Source organism: Heliconius melpomene, chromosome 10 (genome assembly GCF_056956725.1).
Source record: "Heliconius melpomene rosina isolate 202511_hmr_F chromosome 10, ASM5695672v1, whole genome shotgun sequence".
NCBI classification, from domain to species: Eukaryota; Metazoa; Arthropoda; class Insecta; order Lepidoptera; family Nymphalidae; genus Heliconius; species Heliconius melpomene.
Window position 1 is genome coordinate 10,578,959 of NC_140398.1, and position 19,337 is coordinate 10,598,295.

General features: G+C 32.8%; 2 protein-coding genes across 4 annotated transcripts in view; one reads left to right on the top strand and one right to left on the bottom strand.

Moving 5' to 3' along the window:
* Window positions 1–19,337, top strand: part of Rpn13 (regulatory particle non-ATPase 13) — a 306,135-nt gene that overhangs the window by 66,039 nt on the left and 220,759 nt on the right. The gene's annotated exons all lie outside the window — the stretch shown is intronic.
* Window positions 1–19,337, bottom strand: part of LOC146535580 (uncharacterized) — a 38,448-nt gene that overhangs the window by 9,039 nt on the left and 10,072 nt on the right. For 2 of the 3 annotated variants that reach the window (XM_085190990.1, XM_085190988.1), the window contains exons 2-9: window positions 16,295–16,435; window positions 12,489–12,820; window positions 11,003–11,161; window positions 10,677–10,860; window positions 9,475–9,624; window positions 6,977–7,092; window positions 3,688–3,862; window positions 1,359–1,487 (exon numbers count right to left, since the gene is read on the bottom strand). In XM_085190990.1, the coding sequence (XP_085047116.1) occupies window positions 1,359–1,487; window positions 3,688–3,862; window positions 6,977–7,092; window positions 9,475–9,624; window positions 10,677–10,860; window positions 11,003–11,161; window positions 12,489–12,579 (1,004 nt within the window). In that variant the 5' untranslated portion in view covers window positions 12,580–12,820; window positions 16,295–16,435. Of the gene's footprint in view, window positions 1–1,358; window positions 1,488–3,687; window positions 3,863–6,976; window positions 7,093–9,474; window positions 9,625–10,676; window positions 10,861–11,002; window positions 11,162–12,488; window positions 12,821–16,287; window positions 16,436–19,337 lie in introns of all 3 variants that reach the window. The other variant, XM_085190989.1, reaches the window with a different exon arrangement.

Below are 19,337 nucleotides of genomic sequence, written 5' to 3' on the forward strand. Positions count from 1 at the left end.
GCGGAGTTCAACGCCGCCTCGACACCAGAGCGAAGAAATGAAAATATAAATGTAAATAAATAGTTTAATTCCTCAAGTGGGGATCGAACCCACAACCGTCGCGTTACAGTCCTCGATAAACTTAACTATGAGTTAAGTAAAATTTATATTTGTATTATATTTCAATTGAAACTAACAAGCCACAATAACCGCAACGGGCTCCAGTTAAAACAGTTTAATAAGAAAGTACGAATAAAGTTCCGTCATGCAATAAATAGTAGCAGTTCTGCAGTGTAAGTGGTTAAACCTCGCTACAAATTGGGTCAGAGTATTGGAGTTGAAAAGAGATTGTATGTAATACCACAGAAACAATGTAATTTTAAGGGATTAAATTGAAATAATGCCGGTTTATTATAAGCTAAAGACTGGATTTTAAATCTATATTTACTACTAAATGAGTTTCTTTTTTTTTAATGGTTTAATGTAAGTCATTTAATAGTGCCAATTTGTAAAGATACATAAAAAAAAAGTAAAGGCAAAACATTTTTGTATCATTTAAATTTTAATATTTATTTTCATATCACATATCTGTCTATATGTACATCGACAGCTCTACTGCAATTCTATATTTTGAGAAGAAATTGGAGAAGTAAGCAAGAATTGGAGTAATATATTATTCTAAAAAAGTTTCTTCGTAGCTTTGGCTCGTAATGAAAACTTGAGAGTTCAGACACGCTTACTGTATTAAATGTAATAAATTTCAATACTTTAGCAGCTTTTAACTAACATATTACTTGTGATTAACTTTATAAAATAAACAATTTAGACCATCTATAAATAATTATTTTCGTATGTACAACTACAAATAAGAAAATTAAAAAATGGTTATTTTTTTATTATCACATACTTTGGGAAAATTATATAAGTTGCTCCATGAATATGTTATTTGTATTTAATTATTTATATAAATATATAGACGATTAACCTTTCATTAAAAATTTAAATTGTTATGTTTGCTTAATATTTATATTATTAATTATAGATGAGATGAATGCATAATAAGCTATCGACATAACCGATACAAACCAATTATAATAACTGCGCATAATTGTATAACTGTAGTGTGTATAGCATCAAAGAGCCGTGTGTAATATGTTTAATATACTAAATTGTATATTCTCTATATTACCGACGTCCACAACTAATATTTTAATCATTAACAAGCACCAAATGCAAATTATTAATAAACTATAATTATTAAAATCGATGTTCCGTATTCGAATCAAACGTAGTAACGCGAGATCAAAGGGAATTAGCTTTACAAAGCAGTGACGATACAGTGAACTGCCATCAATGGGATTCTGCTAAATGGAGCTTACTTGAATTCCAACAATAGATTTGGCCCGGGATGCTCCAATGTGGCGCTCCTCTCGGAACACAGCGTCGCAAGCACCGGGGCGGAGGGCGAGCTGCCAGCCCGCAACGTTAAATAGTCCGTAGTACAATTGCTGCAAAGAGGTGATAATTACCAATTGTCGGGAGTACTCCTCAACCACACCCCTACGCCATTTCAAATGCGATGAATAGTTCTCTGCATTTGATTCACCGCTTTTAATATGGAATGAATACGATACGGACCATATTTTCTTCTAATTGGTGGTATAAAATGATTAAGTTTCTCTAGGTAGAGCGTCAATGCAGTATGTTTGCTTGTGGGTGAAGCGTCTTCATACAAATATCTAGAGCGCAGTTTGCCATTGAAAAATTGTCACATAATATAAGCTCGAGTATAAAAATGTACGACCTTGTTTTTTTTATATTTACATTTCACATTAATTAAAAGCTATAGAAATATGGATGTTTTTACATTATTTATTATTTATTTTATTAAACTTTTGTATTTCAAAGACACTTGTGCACAGACGTCGTAACTTCAATATTATATTACATGTAAAAAATTGAAATATATATTTTTAATTACACATTAGCTTTTCTAAGTTCTATTAATTAACTAAATTTTAATTACATAAGTCCATATTTTTTAGATATAAATACACCAACATCTCTTTTTAAAATATATTCAAAACAGTTTTAATTAGAGAGTATTTTTTTAGCTTCGCTTTGTAGGCAGTAGGAACGTAGTGCTGAGACACTCCGTCTTCCACTTTTCGCAGATTTTCGACGTACTACGTGTGTGTTTACACCCATACGTTACAGAGTGACGGAACTCACCGGTGAACGCTTGTTACTAGAGCGCAAAAATTAATATATAAAATAATTAATTCCCCCGAATGTGAATCGACCTCACAACCATTGCATTTACAGTCACACACTGTGTCACTAACTTAATAAATAAACAAAAACGTATTTATTAATTTTTAAAATGAACATTTATAGTTTAAACTTATAACGAATAAATAAATGTCATTTCTGACATCAATTTTGTGTACATAAATTTTAGTGAGGCGTGTTCATAAGGGCGAAAGAGAGATACGGAGAGGTTCTTTTATTTACAGACATTGTTCAGCGGCCTTTCAACATACGAATGGATTTCATGCGGGCGGCTGATAAAAATACTTCCGCCGGAATTGACATAGAACGGTCCTCTCGAGGCTTTTTAACGATGCTTCCTTTATATTACTGAGAAAACCTTTGAAGTCGAAGTTTTTTCAAATTTGTCATGTAAAGTAAGCAAAATAAAAGTATTTTTTTTATAAACATCACGTACTTCTATTGACATCGTGATAATTGTTTACGTCATCATTTAAAAATTTGAATGGATGGAACTAATAACCATTGGATTTCATTAACGAGGGATGGCGATGTTCCATTGGTAATGAGTTCAAATCTCACTTCTTGGAACATTTTTCTTTACAGAGAATTCTATGTTAAAAGCTTTTATATGCTTAAATATAGTAAATAATATTGGATACAAAGATACGTATAATAAGTATGTTAAATATAAATGAATTGTGTAATATATATTGAACTCCCTTTTCTAATCTAACGTGTACTTAAAAACTGAATGTAGGAATATAGACCAAGTTAATAAAACTTGACCTTGAACCTTGACCTTGAACTCAGGTATTTTAAACATTACCTAGGTATTGTATAAAATACCTAAATTATACAGATTGTCGATTACATAACATACACACATTAAAGTAAACAAACCCGATCAACGAAATAACACAGTAAGGTAAATGTTGGATTTTGAATTTGAACCACGCTGAGCCAACAAGAAAGAGAATAACAAGGCCTTCGTTATTCATTAACATTCTGAATATAATTATGGATGAAATATCAACAGTCGGCCTCGATCTCAGTCTCAGGCAACCTACAAAATACACGTCGAGCTTTCACCAGCTTTAGAAAGATGGTTTTGTAATTAAATTTTATTGAACATTTTAATTGCAAAGAACTTCTTTCTGTTGTAATAATATAATATAAACAAAAAATACATATTAAATTAAGGAATATTTTTACCTTATATTTTAATTAAAAATGTATGAAGATTGTGACGTAACATTATATGTAATAACATGTATATAAAAACAACATATTAGAAAAGCTTATTTTCTAACAAATAACACAATTTTTTGTATAAAATTACTTACGAAGTACGATCATTTGTCACAGAGCGATATACGAGTACACGCAATACGCTAGAGGAATTGATACTACTCAATAAAAAATATCAGTACTTACTCCTTGGGCAATAAGATAGACGTAAAAACAATCTTGACGCGTGTATGTACGGAGTTGGTAGCGAAGAGATAGCGACAGCGTCGATGTGGAGGATACAGTCCAGGGTACCCCGGACTCGCTAGGACACACGAGCCAGCTCCACGACACGAGACGTCTTGGTAGAGCCAGTCACAGTCTGTTGAAAATAAGTATTATTTGAATCACAAATATTAGCGCTTCAGCTAATATCTTAAGTATGCAATTAATATTTTAGAACATCGACGCCAGTCGTGGCGTAAGGGCACAACCGTATGACTGTAAACACGACAGGTTGTGGGTTCGATATCCAATCAAAGAAATTCAATATTTAATATTTTTATTTGTTAGCTCTGGTGTTGCAACGCACGCTGAGTTCCGCCACTTAACATACAGCAATATCTTAACACTAGCTTCTCAAGTTCCCTCTGACTACACCGCTAAGTGTGGATAGAGTGTAAAGCTAAAAATAATAATTAATATTTATGTTAAATAAAGTAAAATTTAATCAACTTGAAAAATAATGCCATTTAATTTTTTACTATCAAAATAAATAAATACGATTAAATTATATTAATTATATTATGTATTGCTTTTACTTTTCCATTTCAATGCTGTAAGTTTCTAAGGAGATAGTCGATAAATGTACATACGAGTATATTTGATAAGTCGCTACCGTGATCATTTTGGCATTGATAAGGGTTGGCAGTATTATTCGATTTTGTCATTTCAATCTGTGCAGATCGACCCAAGAAAATCTTTATTATGAAGTTAATTCCTTAAATCGAGGCTTTCAGTTCCACCACTCAACACTCAATGCCTCCAGGATTCAGCGGAAAATAAGCAACAGTGTCTTAACACTCTAATATCAGTTGTGTACAGTAACGGTTTTATCTAATCGTTACATTTACGATTTCGATTTCGAATTATTTAAATTATTTTTTTTCTAAATCTTCAGACACAAATCAAGGTGAAGTCTAATCTTAATTTATACGTTTCATGTGTTATCATTTATTTTTCGATGCTGTCATGAAACGTAGTAATGGAGGTTGGAAGTATAAAAACTCGCGAATTTAATTTAGATAATTTCAATTTTATTTAAATCATTTAGACAAGTTTTAATAAGACTAAAAAATAATACGAACGCGAAATAAAATTAAAATTTTACTAAATCTTATATGATGGTTAAAAAACCAAATAAATCAAATATAAACAACATATAAATTATCATATATTTCATTTAAATCTCTTATACATAATATACATTCTGTTATTTAATGCATGTAAATTATATGCAGAGATACAGATTCTCAGGGCGGTGTATTCAAATAAGGTCATGAATAGTCCGACACTAACTAATAAGTTCAACGTAGCCAAGTAATACGGATCCACCGTAAGCTTCAGTGAATTACTTAAGGAAAATCCCTGTAATAAAGAGAATATATTCGAATTACCTGTATAAATTAAATATTTCATTTTACGAAATTAATAATAAAACATATAGAAGATTAAAGTCTGTGATGAATATTGTTATACCATTTCATAATTTAAAACAACATTTACTTGTCTTCAACTGCAACAAGTTTACATAACCCTTAAAAACATTTCTGTCCATAAAATTTGAACCCATAACCAAATCATACAGTAGTCGTTTTTAGTTCAACACACCAATACAACTAAATTTATACATTTTATAAAATACTCTTAAAAAGTATTTCAATAAAAATAACAAACAGGTACGTTTGACAAACGTAACACACATATAGCAGAGAACGTGAACTAATGTATAAAGACTTTCAGAAGAGCTTGGAACACGGAACGTGGGAAAAATGCATACTTTCAACTTAGCGAAAACAATTTTCCACATTCGCCAGCGAGACTGTCACATCATCATGTGCAATTTCAGTGTTCAGTGCTCGCGTCGAGGATAAAATATCACTGCAGTATCTAAGAATGTCATTATAGAAATAATAAATGGAATTTTGTTACAAGCACGTCGCGTCCTCTCAATATCGCGATACTCGTGTTTTACAAACGTATTACGTACGTAATAGCTTATGTTTGATGTTTTTGATGAGGATTTCCTTAAGATTTCCTTCGCAATATCATATCGGGTAATAGAGCGGATGCTTAAATATAATATGAAATATGAAGCACGTATTTGTATGTTTTTTTGAGCTTCGCGTCAAATCCTGTACATGGCGGTGTAGGCAGAGGTAGCCTGGGAACTTAGTGTTAAAACACTCCGTTGCCATTAAGACACTTCCGTTGGGATCGGAAAAATCTTAACACTTCTTCCCCCTGCCTATCCTGCCTTGTGCAGTAAAGCTAAAGCTCAAAAAAGCTAAGCGTAAAGCTAAAAATGATATAACAAAGGATTCAATAAATATTATCTTTCAAAAGTATTTAAGCTAACCTATAAAAATGTATAATTCTCTAAAATGTAAAGAACAAGCGATATTTTCGATATGTCTAATTCATTTCAGCATCTGTGAATCACCTAAAAAAATATCTATATACATATTTGTCACAAAATTCTAACCGATTGAATTTACACAACCTTAAGCTCTTTCTTACCTTTTGACGTAAGAGATCGAAATATGTCTGCTTATATTACAGCGCGAGGATCCCTTTATTTATCTGAACGTCTTCGTAGAAAGGACGTATAAATAGCCTTTCAAAACTCTGTTTGTACGGTAACAAAAGAAAGAAATCTGAAAAGTATTATATGCCAGGTGCAAGTACTTATTGTACTTTTTCTAAATAGAATATCAGCAATAACGTCCTCCTACATCTTTGTGATGATATCTTCTACATAAAAACAAAGTTTTAATGATATAATTAAATAAATATTATTTTTGAAGCCATTCGTGGCGAAGGACCACAAACATGCGATTGTAAACGCGATAGGCGGTGGGTACGATTCCCACTCGGGGAAACGAAATATTTAATATTTTAATTTGGCTTGCCTTGGTAACGAGGCAAAGCGTCGCGTTAAGTTACGCCACTCAATACGCAATGCCATCATTCGGCGGAAAGTGGGTACCGGAAGTGTTATGCATAATAAATATTATATTCTACCTATATTTACCCACTAAAATAATTGTTTAAGATGATTGTACTCTATTCTAGTATCTAATTAGTGTAAATATAAAAAAATACTATATATACTATTAAATATATAAAAATTTACAATTTAAAACAAAGCTTTGAAGTTTACATTTATTAACTTCATAAAATATAGCAGATCGCAACTCGTTTATAAAAACCTTACCTGTTTGTGGAATACGAGAGCCCCCTCTCGGGTGGAAACCCACGCCTTGTGTATTACTTAAAGAAGTGAAGCTGAAGAACGCGAGAAACTGGGATCTCACTGTTTTTTCTGTTATCCTGTGAATGAAATATAACTTTACTCTCTGAGCATTATTAAGGCTTTATGAACTTTATAGAGTTACTAGCGGACGCGCGCAGCTTCGCCCGCTTATTTGCACTTTTGGGGTTGAATCTTAATAAACCATGAAACACGTGTTCAATGAAATAATTTTAAGAGTTTAAATTTCAAATTTTATAAAAATCGGTGGCGATTTAAATTTTTTTCCATACAAACTTTCAATCCCTATTTCATCCCCTTAGGAGTCGAATATTGCAAATTCCCGTCTTAGCGAGCACCTACGTCTTATAAGTAACTCCTATGCAAAATTTAAGATTCCTAGCACATGTAGTTTCTGAGATTTCGTGATGAGTGAGTGACCTTTCGATTTTATATATATAGATATATACAAAATATTATAAAAAGGCAATTTAAATTATAGAGAACAGAGTTGAAAAAGGAATGGCGTTGAGCTATAAGTATTATCGTTTAAAATGTTAATTATGACACTATAGTTATTATAATTAACTTTGAATATCAACACGAACTTAAGTTCGGCCAATCAACACGCAATACCCCCTGAATTGGCAGAAAGTGGAGAACGGAGTGTTTAAGCACTAGGTTCCGTCTACCTACCCTGCTGTATGCGGAACACAGCGTGAAACTGATTTAATTTTAATTTATCAACGCGAACTTTAGTGTTTCACATCCTAATTATGCTGTTAAAAGAAATATAATAAGCTATATAAATATAAAAAGCTATAGCCATAATGCTAAGATAAATATGAAATATAATTATTTTTTCCTCGTACTCTAACATTTTAGACACTGATTGTACAATAGTTCAAATCAATCAGTATTCCCTCAAGGACTTGCTTTGCGCCGAGCGTCGTCGGACCCCAATACAATTTCGCCTTTGTTAAGAAGCCACAATTCCGAATCGAATAGTACTGTTCCCTGTTTGGTTGGTATGGGCAGAATGTTTAGAAAGTAAACTTTACTTGAAGTAATGAAAAGATTTGTTCAAAGAAAATTTTAAGCTGACTGTATCTTGCCCTCTAGTATGGTGGGTTTGAGACTTCAATGATTTTATGAATGGGTAGGTGGTTGAGTTTCCACTCATTCTCTGTATTGAAATTAGTATGTTTCATATACTAAGAAATATCTATTTGTGTTGTATTTTTTATAGTTGTTTGTTATGACAGATATTTTTAGACAATATCACGTTTTGATTTATTTATAGTAATCAAATCCAATAATTAGGTCCAAATTTCATTAGTCAACTAACTAACTTTTGAAATTAAGGTAAACGATCCTACTTTAATTTTTTAATATTTATAAAAAAAAAACTTAAAAGTATACGTAACATAATTAACAACAATTGTACAATAAACTCACATACAAAATTATCTAATAACAATGTATATCACTTAGTAATATTATCCACTTCTATTAATAAATGAGAACGCAATTAACTAGCCATACAGATTGTACGATTTGATGCGACCGCATAGCAGAAGACCGGATTTGGCTTTGGATTTTGTAGTTTCAATATCGATAGGCTCGTGAAAATGTAATCATTATGGTTAAATTAACTATTGATTTTGATTTTTGATTAGCACCAGATATGTAGTTTTATATGATTTATTAGGGTTTTGGATTCAAATACTGCTAGAACAATAAAGAGAGGCTGTAGTGGCGCAGGGCACAAGAGCTTGAGCCCGGCGTTGAGTCCCGTCGCTCAACACGCAATACCTCGAAAATTCGGCGGAAAGTGAGGAACGGAGTGCCATAACATTAGGTTTCCTCTGCCTACCCTGCTGTGTGCAGGTACAAGTAACCTTATAGATAACTTTGAACGTAGTTCATTAACGTTGCAATAACTGCATTACTACTGCCTCGGACGATAAAAAAGCACAAACAGTCTATATTAAGTAACATCCATTATACCACTTGCTTCTGGTCTAGTTCTAATGACTTCGTGCAACAGTTTATACCGTATCTTAGTTGAGGTGCAAAACGTTTAATTACGAGAACTTTCATTTATTTTGCAGATGTAAAAATCACCTCTTATGTCATTTAAACATTTTTAACCGACTTTCAAAAAAGGAAGAGATTATCAATTCGTCGAAATCTTTTTTTTTAACTATACGAGTATTCGTATAGTAAAAAAAAACGATGTATAGTAAACTATATATAGTTTCTATATTTGATTTATAAAGTAATATAACATCTTCATATTCCGAGGAATTTTAATATATAGTGTAAATACAATTAAAAACCATTACTGTTGATATTTTACTAGTAAATAGAGGATGATGCTAGTACAAAAAGCTTTATAAACATAATAAAATATTCAAATGAAGTGAAGTATATTTAATAAATATTGAGAAAAAAATTACCTAAAATCAAGGACAGAAGCTCCATGATCAGCGAACAATACGACAGGAGGGGTGTACCGCTCGTTTGCGCCACACAAGCGGGTCTCCGCCGCGCGGCTGGTGCCGGGCACTGCGCCCGCGTCGCTTAATTGCAGCCAACCGCCTACACAGCTAGATTAAACATGGAAATTACTATAAAGAAATATATTTGAAGCCAGTCGTGGCGCAGGGGCACATGTGAGTGTGACTGTAATCGCGATTGGTAGTGGGTTCGATCCCACTCGAGGAAATGTAATATTTATTTAAATTTTATTTTCAGAATTTGTAGAATTCATTGATTGACAACTACATATTCAGACAAAAACAAATTACATGTATTTATAACAATTATGATATTGTTATAATATTTTTGTTATATCTGTATGTTATTGTATGTATGGAATTAACAATAAAACATGTAAATAAAAGACATTACTCTATTGCAAAAAACATATCTTTTAATGAATTATTCATTAAAAGATCTCAAACCTCCATCTCTGAAATATAGTCATAACGAATATTTGAAATATATATAGGACATACAAATTTCCATCTAAATAATATTATTATAGGAACTTTCCACACCATTAACTATAACATCAAGTGTGTACTGTAGGTATATACTGTTGTTAAGTTACAACTCTCAGGTATACTTGACAAAGCGATTGCCTGAATACGTGGCTGTGGTGGCATTGTTATGGAGTGTAACGAACGCTTTTGAATTTGAACCGTCGGCGTATGGTATCCCTTTTATTATAAACAGTATTTGTTTGTTTCTTCTTTCAGGTTATGAGGTCATAATTTGATTTAATAAAAAACAATAAATCTTTACGTTTGAAGCTTGATATTTCGTTAATTAATTATAATTTTATAATTTTAAATAGATGTGTTATTTGGCGTATTGAACATGTGTGTGATTGTAAACGCGACTGTTATAGATTCAATTCCCACTTGGGGCAATGATTTATTTAACATTTCGCTCGCTCTGGTACCAAGGTAAAGCGTGTTGTCGAGTTCCATTCAATACACAATATCTCGAAAATTCAGCGGAAAATGGGGAACAGAATGAGGAACCATTAAGTTCCCACTTACAAAAAACAAGTGGAAATGCTAAGTGGTACAAACGTAAACCATCATTATTAGAAACATAATCATACAAAAATAATATACGTATATTAAATTACCTTGTACCATTAAATCTTCCTACTGATACTAATCTATAGAGTTGTATTTCCACTCGTTGTCCAGCATCAGGTTGCAGAATATATGAACAAGCACCTGGACCCTCAAAAGAGGGTGATTTAATTTGGCCAAACGTTTTCCCAGATTTATTTTTCAGCACCCGTGAGTCGATAGTGATGTTGCACACTGTTATAACAAGAAGAAAATGTTATAAATTTCATATTAAATTACTAATGTGAAATTAATTTTGCGTTAAATATAAAGTAGTATATATTGATATATGTAATAGTTTATGGTATTAGCTATATTAATTCAATAAAATACATACTATTTGAACAGTACTGCTCTAGGCCGCATTGCGAACAGCGTGTTGGTGCAATATTGCCACAAGGGCACGCTCCGTCACGCACGCAGCACGCACATTGTTCACCATCTCCACTTGGACAGGCGCAGCCTGATGAAGACTGCGTCCATAGATCCACTTGACCTTTGTAAAATAGACACATTTCAATTTAAGCACAGGTCTATTAGCGTGCGACTGACGCAATAATTTCCCCTTAAGGAAATGAAATATTTCATATTTTAATTTTCTCGCTTTCATACCGAGAACGACTTAATGGGAGCGGAGTGTTTTAACACTAAGTCTGCAACTAACCTAACTAGCCCAACATTGTGCAGGATACAGCATAAAGCAAAAAAATATCACAATATAAAGTTTTGATGTCTGACGTAAACTTTCGTTTAGCTTTATAGTTTTATAAATAGACTAGTGGGCCCGGACGCGGCTACGCCCGCGAAAATATAAGCCTAAATAACTAAAATAAATTTAAAAAATAATAATAAGTAGAGATTTATTATTAAAAAAAATATCTGAGTAACAGAAAAGAACAAACAAAAGAAGTAAAAGTACCTAAAGTTTGCCGTGCGCGCGTCCTAAACATTTTTCTATATTAAATAATTATTAATTTTTGCGAACAATATTAAATAAAATCCCAAATGATTTAAATTACGATATTTTAAGTGTATAACATCGGTATGGATAACCAAACTGAGATAAATTAATTATAAGCAGCAAATAATTACATAAAAAATAATAGTAATTCGAAAATATATAAAAAAATATTTATTTTATTTCAAAGTCATCTGCCCGTTCGATTCGGTCATACTATACCACTCGTAGGCTAGGTCATTTGGAATCAAGTGACATCTCCTTAATTATTTATTACAATGTTATACAGTAAACTATAATTTCAATCTAGTTGAAATGCTAAAAGTGACCATTATATTTATTTTCATAAGGATGAATATCAAATTATAGAAATCATCTAATTTTTGTTAATGTATACAAATCTATATCGGCGCGCGCCATGTATGGACAAACTCACTTTGGGTGACGTTTTCTTAAAACAACAAACTTTGCAAGCCGTTGCTTAGCAACGCGTAGCGACGTTTGTTATTAACATGGCGGAATAAATTGCTTGTCAAATTAATTATTTTAATATATTAGTATATATCGAAAATATTACAAATATGAGAAAAAAAAAGTATCCTATGTTCATCCTGGGACCCTCAAGTATCTCTATATGAGTATTTTATCACAATTTAATTAGCGGTTTGGCCCTGATTGCGTAAAGGACAGACAGACAGACAGACAGACAGACAGACAGAGTTACTTTCGAATTTATAATATAGGTATGGATTATAATTATAACTTAAAAGTTCATTGTATTTGACCTTTGAAATGAAATGCACTGCACAATGCACAATTCACAAAATATTAATAAAAATATATTACATAATAGATAGATACTCACTGCTGGCATCAAGGAAGATAGGCGTCCACGCTATTTGCGCGGACACAGCGGCGCACGCGGCGGTGATGAGCACCGCTACGGCGTGCCGCATGGTGCGAGCGGAGTCACCGCGCACGCGCCGCCCGACCGCGTCGCTTTCTCATTTGCCTGCACCCTTACTTAGTTACCACTAAACTATGTAATAACCATACAGTATTCTCCATATTGGCGATAAAATATTTTCAAGTGTTTTCTCTTCTGTTTTGTTAAGTTATCGATATTTTGAAATAGAACCGCTCGATCGTTTTTGGGTGTGGTAATTCTTTTTCAGATCCCTCGGAATCAGATGTTTTCTGTAACAAAATAACTTGTTATTATACGAAATGTACTGCTTTTTTAGAATTGATGTATGTTAAAATTCTTCTTAACTTCAGCTTCACTTTTTCCAAAGAGAAGCCAAGACCGCCTCCTCTCTTCCTCTCCATTACTATCCACTGTTTGAAACCAAGGATGAAATCACAAGGGCATCACCTCGATGCTACACAATGAAATCCGACCAGACCGCGGCTGCGACAGTCATCATCACAAGTCACGTGTGATGTTTGAAGGTAATTGTTACGCTTGTTTATAAATCGACACCTACCTACCCAATAATGGATGTTACAGCCGCGGTATGATCAAAATCCTTAACAAGTACCTACATTTTTAACAACTTCAAAGCACCTACCTCCACAAATTTCCCCATCATTTCAGCAAAATCAATACTCGCGCTGGATAAATTTCACAAAGCAATTCTTACTAAAAGGAAAGGTTCGTCGATAGCTGCCGGCATACAATCAAACGCTTATCAACCTAGTAGTTCCCTTTGTTTACTATTTACTCTTATTGTAGCAGCTCGCTAGAGAAAATTTCTGACGATAATATTTTCACATGTATACAAAGACAAGCGTACTACTAGGATTAGGATGTTATTTCTATCCTGGATGTATCTGTCTAATGAATTTCCTGCATTTTTCAATACCCTATTATTAGGCAAAAGTCCATACATAAAGATTACTGCATTGAAACGATTTAACATTTTTAGGCTCTCGAATGTAGAATGTGACGCTTAAAGGCGGCGTTGAGTTCTGCCACTCAACACGCCATGCCTCTAGAATTCGGCAAAAAGTGGGGAACGGAGCGTCTTAACACTAGGTTCCCTATGCTTACCCAGCTGTTTGCGGGATACAGCGTGAATCTGATTTGATTAAATTTTTAAAGCTTAAAGAAAACAAAATGCAAAATGAAAAAAAAAAAACAAAAATGAAAAGTAATCAAAATAATATGTATATTCAGTATTAACAACAATTAGTTATGTAAAAAAATGTAAAACATGTCGGTTAACAACAATAGTAATAGCAGTTTCTGGGATGATCGGCTCGCACGCAGCCTTCATATTGAGGACAAGAGTGACACGAATGACAGCTCTCCGGACACAAATCATGCTTCTTTTTCTCCAAGTGGTAGCAATAATTACCCTAAGCAAAAAAAAAACAAAAAATAATAAAGTACTCAATACCTATAAATAGTCAGCAATATGCCTCATGTCGTAATTGAAGTAATATTGGATTGTATTTAATGATATGAATAAATGATTAAACAATTCATTTTCTATAACATATATACAAAAACTATAATAGTAATAAACCATAAATAATTAGTTAAAAATTATTAATTTCTAATAATAAATATAATAGCCGCGCAGTGATTGTTGACGTTACTATCCCACATGATGAAAATCTCGTGAAGGCCGAAAAAGAAAAACAATCTAAATATTTGGACCTAGCCCATGAGATTACCGCCATGTGGGATGTCAATGCGACTATCATTGTGCCGATAGTGGTTTCGGTTAACGGTTTAATAGCGAAAAGCCTCGACCAACACCTTAAGAGGCTATCGCTTAGCTGTTGGATCAAGAACCGGATACAGAAGGCAGTGTTACTTGAGACGGCACGTATTGTGCGGAGGTTCCTCTCTCTGGAGCCCTAGCCACCGATGGCTTGGACCCTTGTCCCGCCCTCGGAAGAGTGGTTTTTTTATATTTTTAAATGTATCTTTTTTTTTATAATAATTTATATTTAAAAATGTAAAATTGATTCGCTAATTTAATAAAAGTATATGCTGTGTAATATAATAACGTCTTGTAAATGTAACAATACAGTTTTTCGCGCTTTTCCGCGTTTTTCAAGGTTAGGGTGAGTAAAAGAGAATCTAGCGAATCTTATTTATTTTTCACGACTGCTAAGGAAGGGTTATATATATTACTTGTTGTGTGCCTAAGGAGTTTATTTTTAGCATGATGTATCCGCCTGTAAGTGATTTTTTACACCAACATTTTTTTTTTACATTATTTTTGTATTACTGATTTAAATCATAGATAAATCAAAACACTTGATTGAGCGATGACGATGGTGTTCTATGCATATATTTATTTGATGCAAATATTTATTTGTCAATGTTTTCAATCAAACTATATAAGGCTAGACTATGAAAAGCATGATATAGTTGTTTATGCATAGTTCATTTTGAATGGTTCTATAAGTTTCAGTTATATTATCGTAAGAAGTTATTTTCCAATAGTCCAGAATTATTCGAAGTTTCTTAACGAAAAGCCGTTTGTTTAATGTAAAGCAAATAAACGACGTATTTGCATAAAATGCAAAGTTTTCCAACTCGAATCACGTAAATTAATTAACTTTGTAATTAAAAATCCAAAGACGAAATTCTTATCTTCCCGTTACGAGTTTTTCCTTTAATTATATTACTAAATCCAAATACCGTCACTGCAGTATAACTTGCACATCATAGTGGCTATTTATATTTAAAAATGCTAAATTAAAACGAGAGGTTAAAAAAAGCAAAGAAACATAGATACAGCTTCACGCTGTTTCCCGCACACAGCAGGGTAGGCAGAGGAAACATAGTGTTAAAACACTCCGTTCCCCACTTTCTGCCGAAGTCTGAAGGCATTGTATTTTGAGTGGGAGAACTCAACGCCGCGAATATAGATGATACCTTACAATAATTTTACAGAACATGTCATTTTACTCCACAAATGTTAGTTTTAATGTGGTACGAGTAAATCACAAAAGGGCGTATTTTTGGCTTTTGCCGAAAATAAATCTCTCTGAACCCTCACCGTGCACGGTGAACAAACATTGCGGCCTGATGGGCCAAGCGATCGATGTCAGAAACACCAAGCAACCAGACCCCTCACCAATAATGACAAGTAATTATGTCGAATTCAATTTAATTAAAACCCAGTTCAATTTAATTGAATTCAGAAAATATTTTTATCGAATATGTACGAGAACAAACCGAGATAAAAGCTAATGTCTTGTAATTTTTTAGACCCTTATAATATTTCATTATATTTGTTGTGGTATTTTGATTTAAATATAAAAAATAAGTACTTTAAAAAAATAGCTATGGACAGTATGAAAGTCATTATAAATCTATAAAAGAACTCAAGTCAAAGAAAGATATTGAAATTAATTTTTCAGTTAATATTAGTTTCTTTTTTTTCACGTCTGAAGTGATTTTATAATGAAATTGGAATTCTCTTCGGCGTCACCGATAGCGTTTATTCGGTTTTTTACTTTGACTTCGTCAAAGGATATTGCGTGGGAATCAATTCAGGTGCCAGCGTGATATACCCTCCGTTGAATATTAATCTCTCGGAAAATGCTATTATTCCTACGAGTACCTATTCAATCAATATCGCCGTGAATATTAATAATAATTTTAACAAAAAAAAATCCATATTAATGCGTAAACTAACTGAATACCCTTTCATCTTCGGACACGTATCGATGGACCTCTTGCTCTGGTTCCGCAGTGTATGATGACACAACAAATGGCTTCCGCCTAGGCCTCACTCCAACAGCAACCTCACATGCCCGGCGCATCAGAGGTGTCGGTTGATTGACCTGTAACAACAAGATATCCCAAATGTACATCTATATTATTTTATATAAAATACCTATCATTTTTCATCATTTACCGTACCAATCAATATATATTTGACATAATTTTTATAAATTTTAGAGGACTGTCTTAAAGAAAATTGGTTGTATCAAATTATGTTAAAAAATATTTCAGCAAATTACCTAAATATTATTAGCACTATCGTCGTACGAACATTATTTATTTTATAATAATTTAATTTTGATCATCCGTTATGTCCTCTAATGCCACATCGATAGGTTTTTTACTTAATAAGTAAGAACTAAGCGGATGGTTCTTGTATGGTGGCACTTTAATGGGGTCGTTTATTCGTATTGGGGCAGGTCTCACTTCACATTCAATAGAGACATCACGAGGACAGCGCTTAAGGAAATTTGTTGCGCCTAATAACTTGGAATGTTCTTGATCTTGCATCCCATTGCGTTTAAATGCTGAGACTGGTAATTTGCCAACCTGCAAATGACAGTCTGTATAGTGTTAATATTTGTGTCGTCTGTCAATATTGCAAAGTGTTGGGTCGTCAGATGTGTTTGAATATCTGATAGAATATTATTATTCTCTCATAAATCTTAACAATGACGACAACCCTTTGATACATTCATTACTCACTGCCATAAAATGTCTTTTATAGACAAAATTGATTAATTAACGTGCTAAACTGGGTCATCGTTTCTTTGAAACAATAGCGGGAAGCTTCTTCATAGGCTTGATGGGTATAGCAAATGGAGCATTGCTCCAGATAGCATCTTTCCAACTTTTACGTATATACGATACTGCACCGCATTCCATAAAATTCTGATCTTGAAGTCCATTCCGTTTCAGTGCGCTGGATGGCAATATTTTTATCTGGAGATTATTCATTATTCTTAGTTAAGAATATGGTAAAAGGCGGATGTTGTCTACTTTTTCAATATTTTTTTAACAGGCAGTACTTCTTGTGTAATTCTTGGATACAATCTGCGTATAGGTTCGACAGCAGTATGAACACTATATCTGTCTTTGTTATAACCAGCACATACATATCGTATTGCACCCCGGTAACCATGTATTTGGTCTTGCATGCCATTTCTACTATAAACTGTTCTAGGGAGTCGGCCATGGCGAGTGGCGACGTACTGTTCCTAAAACCAACATTATTATACAAAAAATTAAACTTAACAATAAGTTCGCAATGTTGGTTTCAGAAACTTTAAAATATCTTAACAAATCTAATATAAATCAATGAAAGAACTAAAAACTTACAATTCGACCGTCTTCGTATCGATAACATGGTATCACATACTTTGTTTTCACGGGACTACACGATTTTTTACATGTAGGACAGTATTCTTCATATTTTTGAGGGCTATGACATTTAGTGTGAGCTGGTGACCTCGGTCTTTCACAACAATCAGAACAGCAATTGTACGTTGGCTTTGGATTTTTTCTTTCAGGTCTTGTGTCATGACATTCTACTTTTTTTTTCTCGCATAGCGATAAGCACGGCATGCAAGAAGTTGATCCGAAACAACAAGGATCATGGCTATACGGCGACATTAGAATAGGAGCAACCGCGTATTCCCCTATTTCACCAAAAGAACAAGCCATTCTTTTTTGGTTTCGTTATACAATTTTTCTTCTTTTATATTTATTTTATTTATTAAAAATATCACTAAAATTTTCTATTCACAATAAATTTATAGGGGTTATGTCATTTGTTTAAGTTTCTTCTTAACTTATTTTTAAAGAATGAAAATATATGCGGCCAATATTATAAGCACATTAAATCGTTGTTATATAATTAAAAAAATAATACAGTGGGGTACATAATATAAGAATATACTATAAATAAATAATACGTTATTGAACTTTGAGGATCTTTATTTTTTTGTTACTATAATTAATAATGTTTTAGCAATTTATTATTCAGACAGCAATCAGTTTGTAACCAAAAGGTACCGATTTATGATACGTTTATAATATTAGTTATAAATGAAAAAACAACTAGCAATGCTAACGCAATGCCTCAAGAATTCGGCGCAACGGTCTTGATTTGAAAATTAAATATGTAAACGCAACACAAAAGTTTACTTGTTTACATCAAAATATGGTCAAAGTAGAAGAGTAATATAAATAAAATATTGTAAATAGAAAAGAAAAATGAAATATAATTAAACAAGCTAATAATGAAATATCCGTTAGCTGCAGAACCTTAGTGAGCGCTACAAAATTCCCAAGCAAAGCTTTCGGAAGCATTCGCAAACATTTGCAGGCGGCGCCTCCTTGTCGCTGCCGCGTCGAAAATGCAATTTTCTCAATGCAAATCGAACGCCTCAGACAGATTTAATGCCTTTTACTTGTCGTTTCTGCTCATCATTTCCGGAGAGAATTCAAGATAGCCGCGTTTGTGGGAAAATTAGGAAATTCGGTGAATTGTTTTATCGTCTAGACGGTAATGATTTTATAAACTGTATAACTATTATATTATTTATTTGAACTTTAATTTTAAATAGATCTAATAATCTATATAACGGAGTGTCTTATTACTAGAATCCCTCTGCCGACCCTACTATATATAGGATACAAGATAAATATATATAAAAAGGTTTTTTTAAATTGTCAGCAGTTTGTGAAATTAAAAACATAATGATTTGCACGTATCAGACAAAATCTTTGGCTTAACCAAGTGATATGTGAACAGTGAACTCTGCAAAAACTTGGTACATTTCCTTATCTTATAATTTATAACAAAGAATATTAAATATTGTTGAACATTCTTTAAACCTAATTACGCGTATGTACATGTCAACGGCCAAGTCATATAAAAATTAACTATATTAATAAAAAATCGCAGTAATCTAAGCATTAGCTTGTCTTTACCTAGAG